This window comes from Arachis duranensis, chromosome 8, assembly GCF_000817695.3.
Source record: "Arachis duranensis cultivar V14167 chromosome 8, aradu.V14167.gnm2.J7QH, whole genome shotgun sequence".
NCBI lineage: Eukaryota > Viridiplantae > Streptophyta > Magnoliopsida > Fabales > Fabaceae > Arachis > Arachis duranensis.
Genome location: NC_029779.3, coordinates 9629552 through 9643080, shown reverse-complemented (window position 1 = coordinate 9643080; position 13529 = coordinate 9629552). Strand labels below are relative to the sequence as shown.

General features: G+C 36.0%; 1 protein-coding gene across 2 annotated transcripts; it reads left to right on the top strand.

Moving 5' to 3' along the window:
* The first annotated feature begins 10092 nt into the window (after positions 1–10092).
* On the top strand, positions 10093–13529 carry LOC107460664 (wall-associated receptor kinase 2). Of its 2 annotated transcripts, XM_052253553.1 has the most exons (5): positions 10093–10479; positions 10878–11363; positions 11748–11930; positions 12022–12468; positions 12649–13529. In XM_052253553.1, exons 1-5 carry the CDS (start codon positions 10095–10097, stop codon positions 13200–13202), a joined length of 2055 nt encoding a protein of 684 aa, XP_052109513.1. In that variant the 5' UTR covers positions 10093–10094; the 3' UTR covers positions 13203–13529. The 2 variants fall into 2 exon arrangements, with proteins under 2 accessions (XP_052109513.1, XP_015934536.2); XM_016079050.3 differs by having other exon boundaries at positions 12022–13529.

Sequence of the window (13529 nt, the reverse complement as noted above, 5' to 3'; positions counted from 1 at the left end):
ACCGTAGGACTCGTGTTATAGGCTATTAACAGACAGCAGAATTGTAGCCATAATTATTAGAACCAAACCAGTAATAGAGATGGCAAAAACTTCTACTGGGGTGCGTATCCGGTCTGTCAGAGACGAATACAAAAAGGGTTTTCTACCTGCGAGAACAGGGAGCAGGGCCCGTATAATAAATGGGGTGCGTATCCGGTCTGCCAGAGACGAATACAAAAAGGGTTTTATACCTGCGAGAACAGGGAGCAGGGCTAGGTGAAAATCCTAGCTATTACCATCACAATTCACAAACTCTAAATCCCTCATTAAGTCTGAACTCTGAAGTCTCAAACTCTATCCTCTTGCTAACTCGCCTTGTCCTCTTTCTTTCAGAGCAGCTAAACCACACACGGATGGCCACCTCGCACCCCCTCAGTCCCTCTCCCTCACCGCCACCTCCCAGTCTCTCACACACTGTGGATCTCAGTCAAGTCATCGTCACGTCACGCACACCGGCGCACTGCACTAAGGAGTCCGACATCTTCGCCAATCGCCATCATCGCGTTTTCTCGTGGTCGCGTGTTCGTCTGCGTCGTCTCGTCGCGTCTTCTCGTATTCGCCATCGTCACATCTTCTTGTCGTCGCCTCTTCACCGGTCGTCGCACCTTCGACAGTCATTGCCTCTTCGCCGGCCGTCGCCTCTTCTCCGTCGGGTAAGTCACAAAATTCTGAAATCTTCATTGTTTGCTTTGATTTTGAAGGATTTGTTATAATTTCTTTGATTTAGGTTAAGTATAATTTATATTTCTAATGTTGAATGGTTTATTCTGGTTTTTATCATTCTGAAATTTTCATTATTTACTTTGATTTTGAATTTCTGATGCTGAATTGTTGATTCTGGTTTTCTATGATTATGAAAGTTTCATTATTTATTTTGATTTTGAAGCATTTGTTATAATTTATATTTCTGATGTTGAATTGTTGATTTTGATTCTGATGATTCTAAAATTTTTATTATTTACTTTGATTTTGAAGGATTTATTATAATTTTTTTGAGTTTGGTTAAGTTTAATTTATATTTCTGATGCTAAATTATTGATTCTAGTTTCTATGATTCTGAAATTCTTATTATTTTACTTTGATTTTGAATTTATGATGTTAAATAGTTGATTCTGGTTTCTATGATTATGAAATTTTCATTATTTATTTTTATTTTGAAGCATTTGTTATGATTTATAATTCTGATGCTGATTTTCAAATTTATGTTTATGTTTATTCTGAAATTTATGTGTTTATGTGATTTTAGAGAATGCCTTTTTCTGATGCATTGAGTAATACTCTTGAGAAAAGTACTCAATCGGAAGAACTTATAGCCACTAATGTTCAAACTACTCAAGAGACTCGTCAATCTCAACCTCAAGAACCTCCAACCGATACGACAACTACCAATGAAGGAACAACAACGTCTACAAGTGGTGTTCGAAAGAGGAAGTTAACCTCTGAAGTGTGGAATCACTTCAAGATTGTCGAAATCAAGAAAAAATTGAAGGTTGAATGCAATTATTGCAAATCGACGCTACTTGGTGACCCAAAAAAAGGAATTTCGCACTTGCGTGATCACTTCAAAATGTGCAAGCTTCGCACCACTAGAGATATAAGACAATGTATGATGAAGACAACTCCAACAATTAGTGGGAAAATAGTTGTGGTTGGTGCATATACATTTGACCAAGAAAATGCAAGGAAAAAGTTATCTATCATGGTTTATCTTTTCGAGTATCCGCTATCTATTATGGATCACATTGGCTTTCGACGATTTTGCAATGCTTTGTAACCTCTCTTTAAGGTGATTACTCGCAACACTTTGAAGAGTGGCATCTTGAAGCTCTACAATGATAAGATATCTAAGACAATGAATGTCCTTGAGCGAAATAAAAGACGAGTTGCAATTACGACTGATATGTGGACAGCAAGCAACTAAAACAAAGGTTATATGGCTATCACGACTCATTATATTGATGATTCTTGGAAATTGCAAAGCCGTCTTGTGAGGTAATAATATTAAATATTTAATTTTGTTTTTGCAATTTGTGAAATATTTATAATTGGAATACCTCTAATATTCTTTTTTGTACCAAATTATCATTATAGGTTTATATATGTGCCGGTTCCCCACACGGCTAAGGTACTTTCAGAGGTTCTTGTGGATTGTTTGATGGATTGAAATCTTGATAGGAATGTATCCACTTTCACTATTGATAATTGCAGTACTAATAACGTTATGATTGAGAATACTTTCATTTTTTTTTCAATTTTTATTATTTTTTTAAAAATCCGCGGTTATCTGCAGAGACCCAGGTCCCCGGCGGATATAAGGTCTTCATTACCCGTCGTGGGCACAGAGCGGGGACAGAGACAAATATTGGGGGCGGGGGCATGTCCCTGCCTCCGTGGGAACCTGTTGCCATTCTTAACCGATATAAAATCCGATCAGACTATTGGATTACCGAATCACTGATTCAACCAATGAGTCACAGATTGAACCAGTTGACTCGATTATAATTAAATAATTATATAAAATTTAATTTCTTCTATACTAAATTAACTTACTTTAATATTTTAATAATTTATTAATTAATTATATTAATCAAATATATGTTGAAAAAGAGTTAATATTAATAAATATTATATAGAGTAAAGGACATTTTCGTCCCTGACCTTTTTTTCGTGGACATTTTCGTCCTCAAGCAACGAAAAATACATTAAAGCCTCTGATCCCTGAAAAACGTGGATATTTATGTCCTTTCGTTGAACGCAGCCGTTTGCACTGGACGAAAAAGGCTGAGCTGGCAGAGGTGGCGATGAGGTGGCACGTAACGGAGGCCAGGTGGCATGGAACTTTTCGTAACAGGACATATAAGTCACTGGAGATGAAAACGATGTCGTTTTGTCTCCTCCCCCAATTTTTTAAATTCGTCTTCTACAATCTCTTGTCTGCACAGAAACGGTGAAGTGGGTGTTGTGGGGAGTGGAGTCAGAAAGGAAGTTCTTCCTTCCATGGCATCTGAAGGGGTATCATCAAGCTGGAAAAGAGGTGGACGTCAGGTCGGCTCGAGCTCGCATCCTAAGGAGAAGGACGGCAAACATGGCGTCTCACCAAAGTGCTTCTGTGGAGAAAACGCAGTCCTTTTCATGTCGAAGACGTGAAGCAATCCGGACAGATTGTTTCTGGGCTGTTCTTTTTACAAGGTATGGTAACGAAATGTAATCCAAGTGTGGTTGAAGATGTGTTAGGGTTACTAGTTTTTAGTTCTTGAATTATGTGGGTTGACATGCTGTAGGCAAGACAATCCTATTACAAATTTTTTTTTGTGGCTTGATGAGCACGTTGTTAGACTTAGATTGACAGAAACAAAGTATATGGGAGAGAAGGAATTTGTCGATGTAGAAGATTATCACAGGCAACAGGACATGGAAATGAGGATCAGCTGCTTGGAGAAGAGGATATTAGCTCTAGAGATAAAAAGAAAGCCAATAAGATGGTGTATCTGTGTCATTGTTATTGTGTTTATTTTTGCTGTTCTAAGTTGTAAGAGTTGATAAAGGAATAAAAAAGTGTGTTGTATTGTTGCAGCAATTATCAAAATTCAGTGTCATTTATATGAATGATTGCATTGCCCTATACGTGTTGTGTAAGGTATGGACGAAATTAAAGTTGTTTCCCTAATAGATAACATACCATTGCATTAGTGATAAAAAAAACTGGTTTAGTTAACATCCATGTTCATCTGACCCACAAAGGGTGTTCAAAAAGAATTAGTCTTCACAAAGGGTGTTCAAAAACCATTACATAGACAAAGGGCGTTCAACAACCATTACATAGACAAAAAGTTATCACAAAAAGCACTTAATGACAGTAGTCTTCACTCTTTCGAGTTGTTTGTTTTTGGAGAAGTTGGCAAATTTGGGGGTAGAGCTTCTTGATTTGGAGCTGCAGATGGGATGGTAAATGGAGTTGGCTCTTGTGTATTAGGATGGATTGTGGAGGCAGCGATTGGTGTCGGCGGCCTGAAGATCTTTTGCTTTGGTCTGAACCTAGACTGTTATGGGCGAGCTGTGTCATTGGCTTTTTCTGGAGGTTTAAATGGATGGCCTATAGTTGGGGCTGGTGGCCTAGTTTGAGTAGTTGTTGGCCCTAGAGGTGAAATGACAAGTGTGGATCTTGTCACCATTGTTGGAGCTGGTGGCATAGGTGGATTGCACGAGGTAGGTGATTCCACAATAGTAGTGTTTGGGGGAGCTTCCTGGTTGGTTGCTGGATGCATTCTGAAAATATGCATGTAAGATGTGAACAGAATAGTACTATTAAGACAGATTAGTCCCTAAGCATAATAACACTAATACAGAATAGTCCCTAGTCATAGCAGTAATAAGACAGATTAGTCCTTCATTATTTCCATACTAAGACAGATTAATCCCTAACCATAATTGTACTAATGCAAAATAGTCCCTATAATACAAGATTCCACCGTATGGTTCTTACCTTTGAACCTGGAGCAGATTGTGACAGTGGAAGCACAATCAGTGACTGGGAGGTGGTAGCTGCTTTCTTCCTAGGGCGCCTTGTCTTCGGCTTCTAGTTTGGGTTGGAAGGGGCTCCCTTACATGTTTTGTAGTTGTGGCCCTTCTCGCTACACTTGCTGTAGGATACAACGAATGACCTCTTCAGTTTTCCTTCTTGCATGAGTGGCTCAGCCGGATCCTTTTGCCTATTATGAACCTTTGGCCGTCCAATTGGCCTTTTGATAATAGGTGGGCCTGGCTTCGAGAACTCAGTTCCTACCGAAAATTTAGGATTTGGAACAACCTTAATACAGTGTGCATACGTCCTCCTGATGGACTCCATGCATAGCCAAGGGTGAACATAGTCTTGAGGTGTGTCATGTCTCTTCCTAATGTCAGCAAATACATGTAAACAGGGCATGCCTGAGGTAATGCAACGAAGGTGAGCAATATAACCAAAATAACAGTAAAGGGGATTCAAATCAAAATAATAAAGAAACTGAACCAAGTATTGTACAGGAGTTACCAGTCAGTTGCCATCGATTGCATGAGCAAGTGTTCCTAATGAGGTCCACATCCACCTTGGTTGCTTTGCGAGATACCTCAAACCTCTTTTGTTCATTGACATCCGTTTTTCAATCTTCTTACTTAGCCAGTGTTGATCAGCAGCGTTGCTGCCCAAATCCCTCGCACAAGTGTGTTCTGGATGGTAAGTCTTGACTTGATAACACTGCAGGCTTTTGTTGTGTGACAAGTGCACCAAGTAAGGACACTCCTTATCCCCATACCCCACTCTCACTCTTTCTTTGTCATTTTTTATCCATTTCACTTTCTGACCCTCAGCAATGAAAGAATCTTTAACTACCTCCTTGAACCTGTCCACAGTGGCAAACCTAGTTCCTAGCTCAAACCTGCCCTCACCATGAGCATACTCATCATCAAACTCTGAAAATTTTTCACCTCTGCCTTCATCATCAGATGATATGGGAGTATGTAAGTCTTCAGACTCATACTCAAACATGATCTCCTCCACCTCCGTGGGGAGCTCACTGACATAAAACCCACCCCCGACTGCATAATTCGGCTTGACATCAGGTCCTTAATCCCCTGCTTCACCACGTGCATCAGTCCCATTCCCACTGCATCAGTCCCATTCCCACTGCCTTCCCCTCTTTCATTAACCCTTGTGCCAAATTGTCTTTTCTTCTTCCCTTGCTTCTTCGGTGTAACTACCTTCTTCCTTGGAGTAACAACCTTTTTCTTCGGTGTAACTACCTTCTTCTTCGGCATAAGGACCTTCTTCTTACCCTTGACACCTCTTTTCCTCTTCCCAGCAGTGATCCCACCATTGTTGTCACTCTCACTACTATCACTCTCAATTCCAGCCGGTGGAGGTTTGTACAAGATGTCCTCCGTGCTCTTGTACCCGTCATCATATGAAGAGGAAGAATTTAGTTCCTCTGCAGTTTCATCCACTTCCCCTGCAGTATCTCTGTCCTGGACAGCTTCCTCAACAACCTCCAGCTCGTCGACAGAATGGTCAAAGTATATATAGAACTCACCTCGCCCTAGGTGCTTCATTAGATTCTCTCTCATTGAGTTGATCCCTGCATCCCCAGTCAATATGTTCATCCCGGATTCAAAGTCAATGCTTTCCATTCTGATAAACCATTTTTCCACCAACTCCTCTTACGAAATTTCCTCCATGATGAAAGACCGGAACCACAAACACATCAACCATCTGAAATTAACCAGTGCATAACTAGGATTAAAAATAGGAAACAACACAACATATGAATGAAACTACATTTCCCGAACACAATCCCTCCCCCTAATCCTCCACAGGATGCAATACACCACTTTTTCACATTCTTTCTTACACTGTAAACATGCAAAGACATTGCCTTCCTAGCTAAGCATCGCAATCTTACCTTGTGCCGAAGACACCAGCCACGACCTCAGACCAAGCTTCTCCTCAGTTTCTGCCACTAACTTCAACCCCTGGCCTTTTGCTCTTATACGTGTTGTATTTTTTGGAGGGAGAAACAGAGACGAAGGAGTTTGATCGTCTTTGGCTTAGGATTTTCTGTAATTCTCTCACTCAAGTGTGGGTCTTCTAGGTATTGTATATGGGGATTCAACTGCGTTTGGAGAGGAGGAGACGAAATAACGTCGTTTTCGTCTCTAAGGACTTATATGTCCTGTTACGAAAAGCTCCATGCCACCTGGCCTCCGTTACGTGCCACTTTATCGCCACCTCTGCTAGTTCAGCCTTTTCCGTCTAGTACAAACGGCTGCATTTAATGGAAGGACATAAATGTCCACATTTTTCAAGGGTCAGGGGCTTTAATGTATTTTCCGTTGTTTGAGGACGAAAATGTCCACGAAAAAAAACGTCAGGGACGAAAATGTCCTTTACTCTATTATATAATTATCAATAATAAAAATATGATATGATTAATAAAAATATTTTTATTTATCTTTTTAATTTAGAGATATTTAACAACATTTGATATTTTTTTAATAATGATGTAAAATAAAAATAATTAATTTAAGTGAAAAAATATAAAATAAAATATTTAATTAAATTAAATATAAAAACTACTCATTAGAATAAAGAGACAAAAGGATAAAGAGATTTTAAATTTTGTATGACTAAAAGAGTTAATAAGATAAAATTATTAATTAGGATGTCTAATAAGTTATAATATATTTATAAAAAGGCATCTATTTTATTGAAGAGCATCTTAGCCCAGTGGTTGTAAGATTTTTTATGTTCTGGCAGGTTCAGGCCAATTTTATCCGCGGTTCAAGCTAATTTTGACAAGATTTTTTGAATTTGACAAGTTCGTTTATTTGTACAGTTTGAATGTTAGTCCAGACCGATTAAAGGTCTGGTTTACCGGATTTTCGATCAAGTCGGTCGATCCGGTTCGGATTTAATAATTATGATTGTAGCAATATCTATTCTACGTTCGTTTTTAGAGACTGGAATTGAGATTGAGAGATTAGAACTGAGTATTGTATTTGGTGATCAGAAATTAAAACTAAAATTTCAGTTTCGAAATACAATTTACAATTTCAATCCTTTTAATACTTCTAAAAAAAGTGAAAATATAAAAAACTGAAATTTTTAGAGATGGAGACTGAATTTTTTTTATTTCTTTCCAAAAATAGTCTTATTTAACTTTTAAAAAATTTACTACTCAATTATATTTATTTTAAATCAAACACAAGAGACTTAATTTAATTTTTAATTTAATTTATATCTCTCAGTTTCTATTTTTCTAATTTTTGTCTCTTTTTCAAACACAATCTTAGAGTTAGATCAGATGTGAAAACTATCAATGTGAAACTAATCATCATCTCATTGCCAAAGTTGTCTGGACCTTCATCAAGGATTGTTCCTCTTGATAAAATTCAATTAATCATTTTGGTAAATAAATGGCTAATGTGCATGAAACGTTCTTTTAAGAAATATATTACTATCTATTAAATTTTGACTTGTTACGAAATTTGATTATGATAGAATTGGATGTTGACTAACTCATGAATTGAGTCAAAAAGATTTGGGACAAAACCAGTTGATCATGCGTGGTTAAAATTTCGACGGAGTAAAAACCTAACCATAAGAAAATAGAACTTCAATTATAAAATGAATTGAGTTGAGAAAGATCTGGGTCAAAGTTTAATAATTACACGTGGTTTTATCTAGAAGCACTAATATAGAACGTGGGACTTGAAGACTAAGGTATAAAGACATGGAATGTCTACTTTTAAAAACAAAGTCCTTTCCAGTCAAGGCAAGATCATCCATTGTGAAAACTTGAGAAAAAAAAAAAGAGAAGTTAAATCGTGGCAAGAGAGAAGTATTATGTAGTCTACTTCTTATGCTCTATAAATAAGAAAATTTTAGAAGAGTTTAAGAACTTGAATTTAAACACTTTACTATTACACAAAATTTTACAAATTTTCAATCATACTAACACAACAGAAACTAATGAAATATAAATATATATGAGTGTCTAGAATTCACTTTCTATTTGTTTCCTTTATTTTCTTTTATTTTTAATTTATTTTATTTGCATTTTCTTTCTTTTCAAGTATTTTAATTTCCTTTAGACTTTAATTCATTTGCTGTTTTATTTAAAGTTTTGGTTTATTTATCAACTTTTCATTCGTTTCGCTTTCATGTCTTTACGTTATTTTTTTTCAAACATTTTATTTCTGAGTTTTACTTCTTTTCTTATTCATTTTTATAAGTTGTCATAGTATTTTGATACGGTTTATTTCGACATAAATATTAAATAATTTTTGGATTGAGTTTATTTTTTTTAAAGAAATTATATTTACTCTCTAAACTAAAATTTTAATACAAATTTAATTCGATATTCTATCACAAATTAAGTAAAACAGTGCCAAAATAAAATATGAAGGAATTTGCCTGCCTTTTTGTGTCATTCATGAATTGAGGCCTTGAGATTCAAATTCGGATAATGCAGTCAGATCAGTCAATGTTTTTTTTTCTAGTTTTAATTTAATTAATTATTTATTTTATTTTTGTTTAGAGTAGGTCAGTGGTGGCTCTAGCTAGAATCATAGTCAATAATATACCGCAGCTAGCTTGAAATTATTTAGATATTGAAATTAGAAGACAAAAAGGTAACGACCGAACAACAAAAAGGAAAGGAAAGTGAGAGTATGGTGCATGATTATTCAATTTTCTATATATGAAATGTGAATGCACATCAACTTTGTTTCCCTGTGTCATTTTATTATTAACAAGTGGAATATAAAAAAGAAAAGTATATGAACCAACTCCAAATCAAGTCAAGAATGGAATAACTTAATTAATTATAAATATAGTAACTAATTTTATTTATTTATAATTTAAAATATTAATTATTAAATATTTCACTATATTTAAATTAGGAGAAGACACGTTCAGTATCATTGCAACGTGAATTACGGAATTAGCTTCCATCTTTACACCTTCGTTTTCTTTTCAAATGCCTAAAACATGATAAATAAAAAAACATATTCAAAATCATACAATTTACAAAGAAAAAAAAAACATCCTAATACCTATCATAAGCGCCATTTATATAAAAGTTTTGGATTCATCCAGAGATATTTGACTGATTTTTTACCGGAACTATCTTGATTTTCTAGCATTATTGATATAAAAATTATATATGTTCTCACAATTCATTTATAAGTAGTTGAAAATTGGGAATGAATTTTTTCAATTTTTTGTTTAATTATTAAATAAAATAATAAAAAATTATATTTTATTAAATAATTAAAAAAAACTATACTCTATTAAAATATTTTATTTTAGTTTTTAATACCACCCGTGATCAAATATTGAAGAATGATTAGCAAGTTGGTGACCAAGTTGGCAAAAAGACACGTAAGACTCCCAAGAACCAAGAACTAGCATGTGTGATATGAACGGTCAAACATCCTTTACAGAAATATTATTGCAATCTCTTTATGTATTTATAAATGAAATCCGTAATGAACGATCTGAAAACAAAATGATGGAATGCATGGCTGTGCACTCATCAAAGCAGCAGCATTCTCTTCTGCTGTTACTTCTACTAGTACTTGTTGTAGGGATCCTTTTGGAAGAAGCTAATGCAGAAGAATGCAAAAGAAAATGTGGGTCCCTTAGTATTCCGTTCCCTTTCGGCACCACGGAGGATTGTTCGCTGGACGCTTCTTTTCTGATTGATTGCAAGAGCAAGAAGAACACTCCATACTTGCCGCAAACTAACTTAACTGTGCAGAGCATCTCCCTCAACGGCCAACTCCGCGTTTCTTTTCCGGTAGCCAGTTTTTGTTACACCCGCAACGGTACCAACCAAACTAATCAGCAACACAACCTCACATATTTCACCGTTTCACCCACTCAAAACAAGCTCTTTGTTGTTGGTAAGTACGTAGTAAACAAAGGGAGTAATGTCTTTAAGATAACCAAAAGCTCTTTGTTCCACCCACTCAAATATTCAATAAGAAAAAATATAGGTAACCAACAATATTGGTAAACAATGTGAACAATAGATATATAGGATGTTCATTATACTAAGTGTGCGAATGATTATTCTAATATTAAGATTTAAATGAATAATTTAGAGGTGTAGTGTGTTTTTATTTTATTGGTGGTTGTTCATGTTGATAAAAAAAAGTGATTGGTTACCTAGCATTACCCATTCAATAATGCATGCGGTAGTAATCTCTTTTAGAAATTAACTTATACACAAAAAGTGGTTCAAATATTATGGTGTTATAAATAATGTGGTATGTTATTGAATATTTGTAATTTTGTATAGGTTGTAATACAATTGGAGCAGTGAATGCATATGATTCAGAGGGCAAGAAGTACTTCACAGGGTGCTTGGCATTGTGCAACACGCCCGACTATGCAACCAACGGGACGTGCACGGGAGTCGGTTGTTGCGAGATCCCGATCATGGCGGCGCAAGAGCTATCTAGCATGTTTTATGTTTCTCTCCGTGCCTTCACTAGCAACAGCTATGTCAGCAGTTTCAACCCCTGCAGTTATTCTTTTGTGGCGGAAGACGGAGCCTACAAGTTCTCCTCCGCGGATCTTGCCAAGTTCCACCATGCCACGTTTCCAACGGTGCTGGATTGGAGTGTGGGAAACCTGACTTGCCAACAAGCCAAGAAGAACAAGAATCATGATTTTGCGTGTAAGGCTGAGAATAGTGAATGTGTCAATGCAAAGGAACATGGTTATCTATGCAATTGCTCTGCTGGTTTTAATGGAAATCCTTATGTCCTTAATGGTTGCCAAGGTAATGTTGCATTCTTTCTTACTTGTCTTTTCATTTGTTAAATTCACACTTTTGATTTGAATAAAAGAACATGTGCAAGAATAATAGTGTTATCTTTACTCTTTTTTATATGCATATTTTATATTTTGATATATATTTTATATAAATGATTCATTTAATGGCTGATTGTTTATGTTTACGTAACATAATTGTTCGGCATTACGTATATAAAATTAATTAAAAATATTTAGTAATAAAAAAATTAGTTAAAATCAGCTAGAATTCATCTTATTTAACATTCATTAATTAGCACAGTAATTAGTAAATACTAAGATAAATTTTAGCTGTTTTTTTATCTTTCTAACATTACCGTAAAATTAAATTCATATTTTAATGTTTTCTTAGATGTCAATGAATGCATGGAATCCAACGATTGCTACAGTAAAGCAATTTGCCACAACGTTCCTGGTAGCTATAGCTGCTCCTGTCCAAAAGGTTACATAGGAGATGGCAAAAAATATGGAACACAATGCCGACCCAATTCCAGTTCCAATTCTAGAGCAAAGAACATTTTGATAATTGCATTGAGTGAGTACACTCTTATCCATGAACACTATGAAAACATTGTATCCATGTTATAAAAAATGGCAAAATGACTCTGTTTCCACTTATTGTGTAGGTATTAGTGGAGGCGTGATAGCACTACTTGTGGTGAGTTTTTATGTGTATTGGAGAATGAAGGAAAAGAAACTAATCAAACTTAAAGAACATTATTTCCAGCAAAATGGTGGCCTATTGTTACAACAACTCATTGCTAGACAAAGAGAATCAACTGATGAAACAGCTAAAGTTTTCACTGTGGATGAACTCAACAAGGCCACTAACAACTTTGATGAAAACAAGATCCTTGGTAAAGGGGGTCAAGGAACTGTTTATGAAGGACTACTATCAGATAACAAGACTGTAGCAATTAAAAGGTCCAAGATCAGTGACCCAAGTCAAATTGAACAGTTCATCAATGAGGTGGTTGTGCTCTCCCAAATCAACCACAAGAATGTGGTTAAACTTTTGGGCTGCTGTTTAGATGCACAAGTTCCATTGCTTGTTTATGAGTTCATTCCCAATGGTACTATTTCTGAGCATCTTCATAGTCATAATCATTCCTTAAGACTTTCTTGGGAAACAAGATTGAGAATAGCAGCAGAAACTGCTGGGGCTTTAGCTTACTTGCATTCTGTTACTTCTCCTCCAATCATACACAGAGATGTCAAAACTACTAACATACTTCTTGATCATGATCTTGTAGCAAAGGTTTCGGATTTCGGAGCTTCCAGAATTGTTCCACTTGATAAGACACAATTAACCACATTGGTGCAGGGGACATTAGGGTATCTTGATCCTGAATACTTCCAAACAAGTCAACTAACCGAGAAAAGTGATGTGTATAGTTTCGGAGTTGTTCTGGTAGAGTTACTAACAGGACGAAAGGCGCTCTCTTTCGAAATGCCGGAGAATGATAGAAACCTTGCATTGTACTTCATTTCTGCAATGAAAGGAGGGAATTTACTTGACATTGTGGACAACCATGTAATGAATGAGGCAAGGGTTGAGCAAATAATTGAATTTGCTAGTGTTGCAAAACGTTGTTTAAGAGTGATGGGTGAGAGAAGGCCTACAATGAAAGAAGTAGCAATGGAGCTTGAGGGACTTAGAGTTGAGGAGAAGCATAGAGGAGAAAGTGTGAAGTTGTATTCAGAAGAGACAGAGGAGTTGCTTAAATCAACAGTATCTACTTGCATTGTTGAAGATGTTAATAGTAGCATTGGTCAGATTTCAATGTCATTGGGTGGTGGAAGATGATTCTGTATTTGATGATTAGTTTAGGAAAAGTCTAGGGGCCAGCAATTTTATTGCATTTTGGCCAGCATGTAACCAGCAGAGAAAGGTGAGTCATTGGATGAAATCTCACACCAATCTCACACCATCAAATCATCATTGATGGCTAGTTGATGGCTACCAATTACAAATATTGCTGGCCCTAACATTGCTCGTTAGTTTATTCAACCTTAGCTTGATGCTAATGCATCTTCATATGATTGGTTATGTAACTTAGCTTCTTGTATTTGCCTTTTGCACTTGATATACATGATGATACTGATTATAATTGTTCTTTTTGTGATTAAAGAA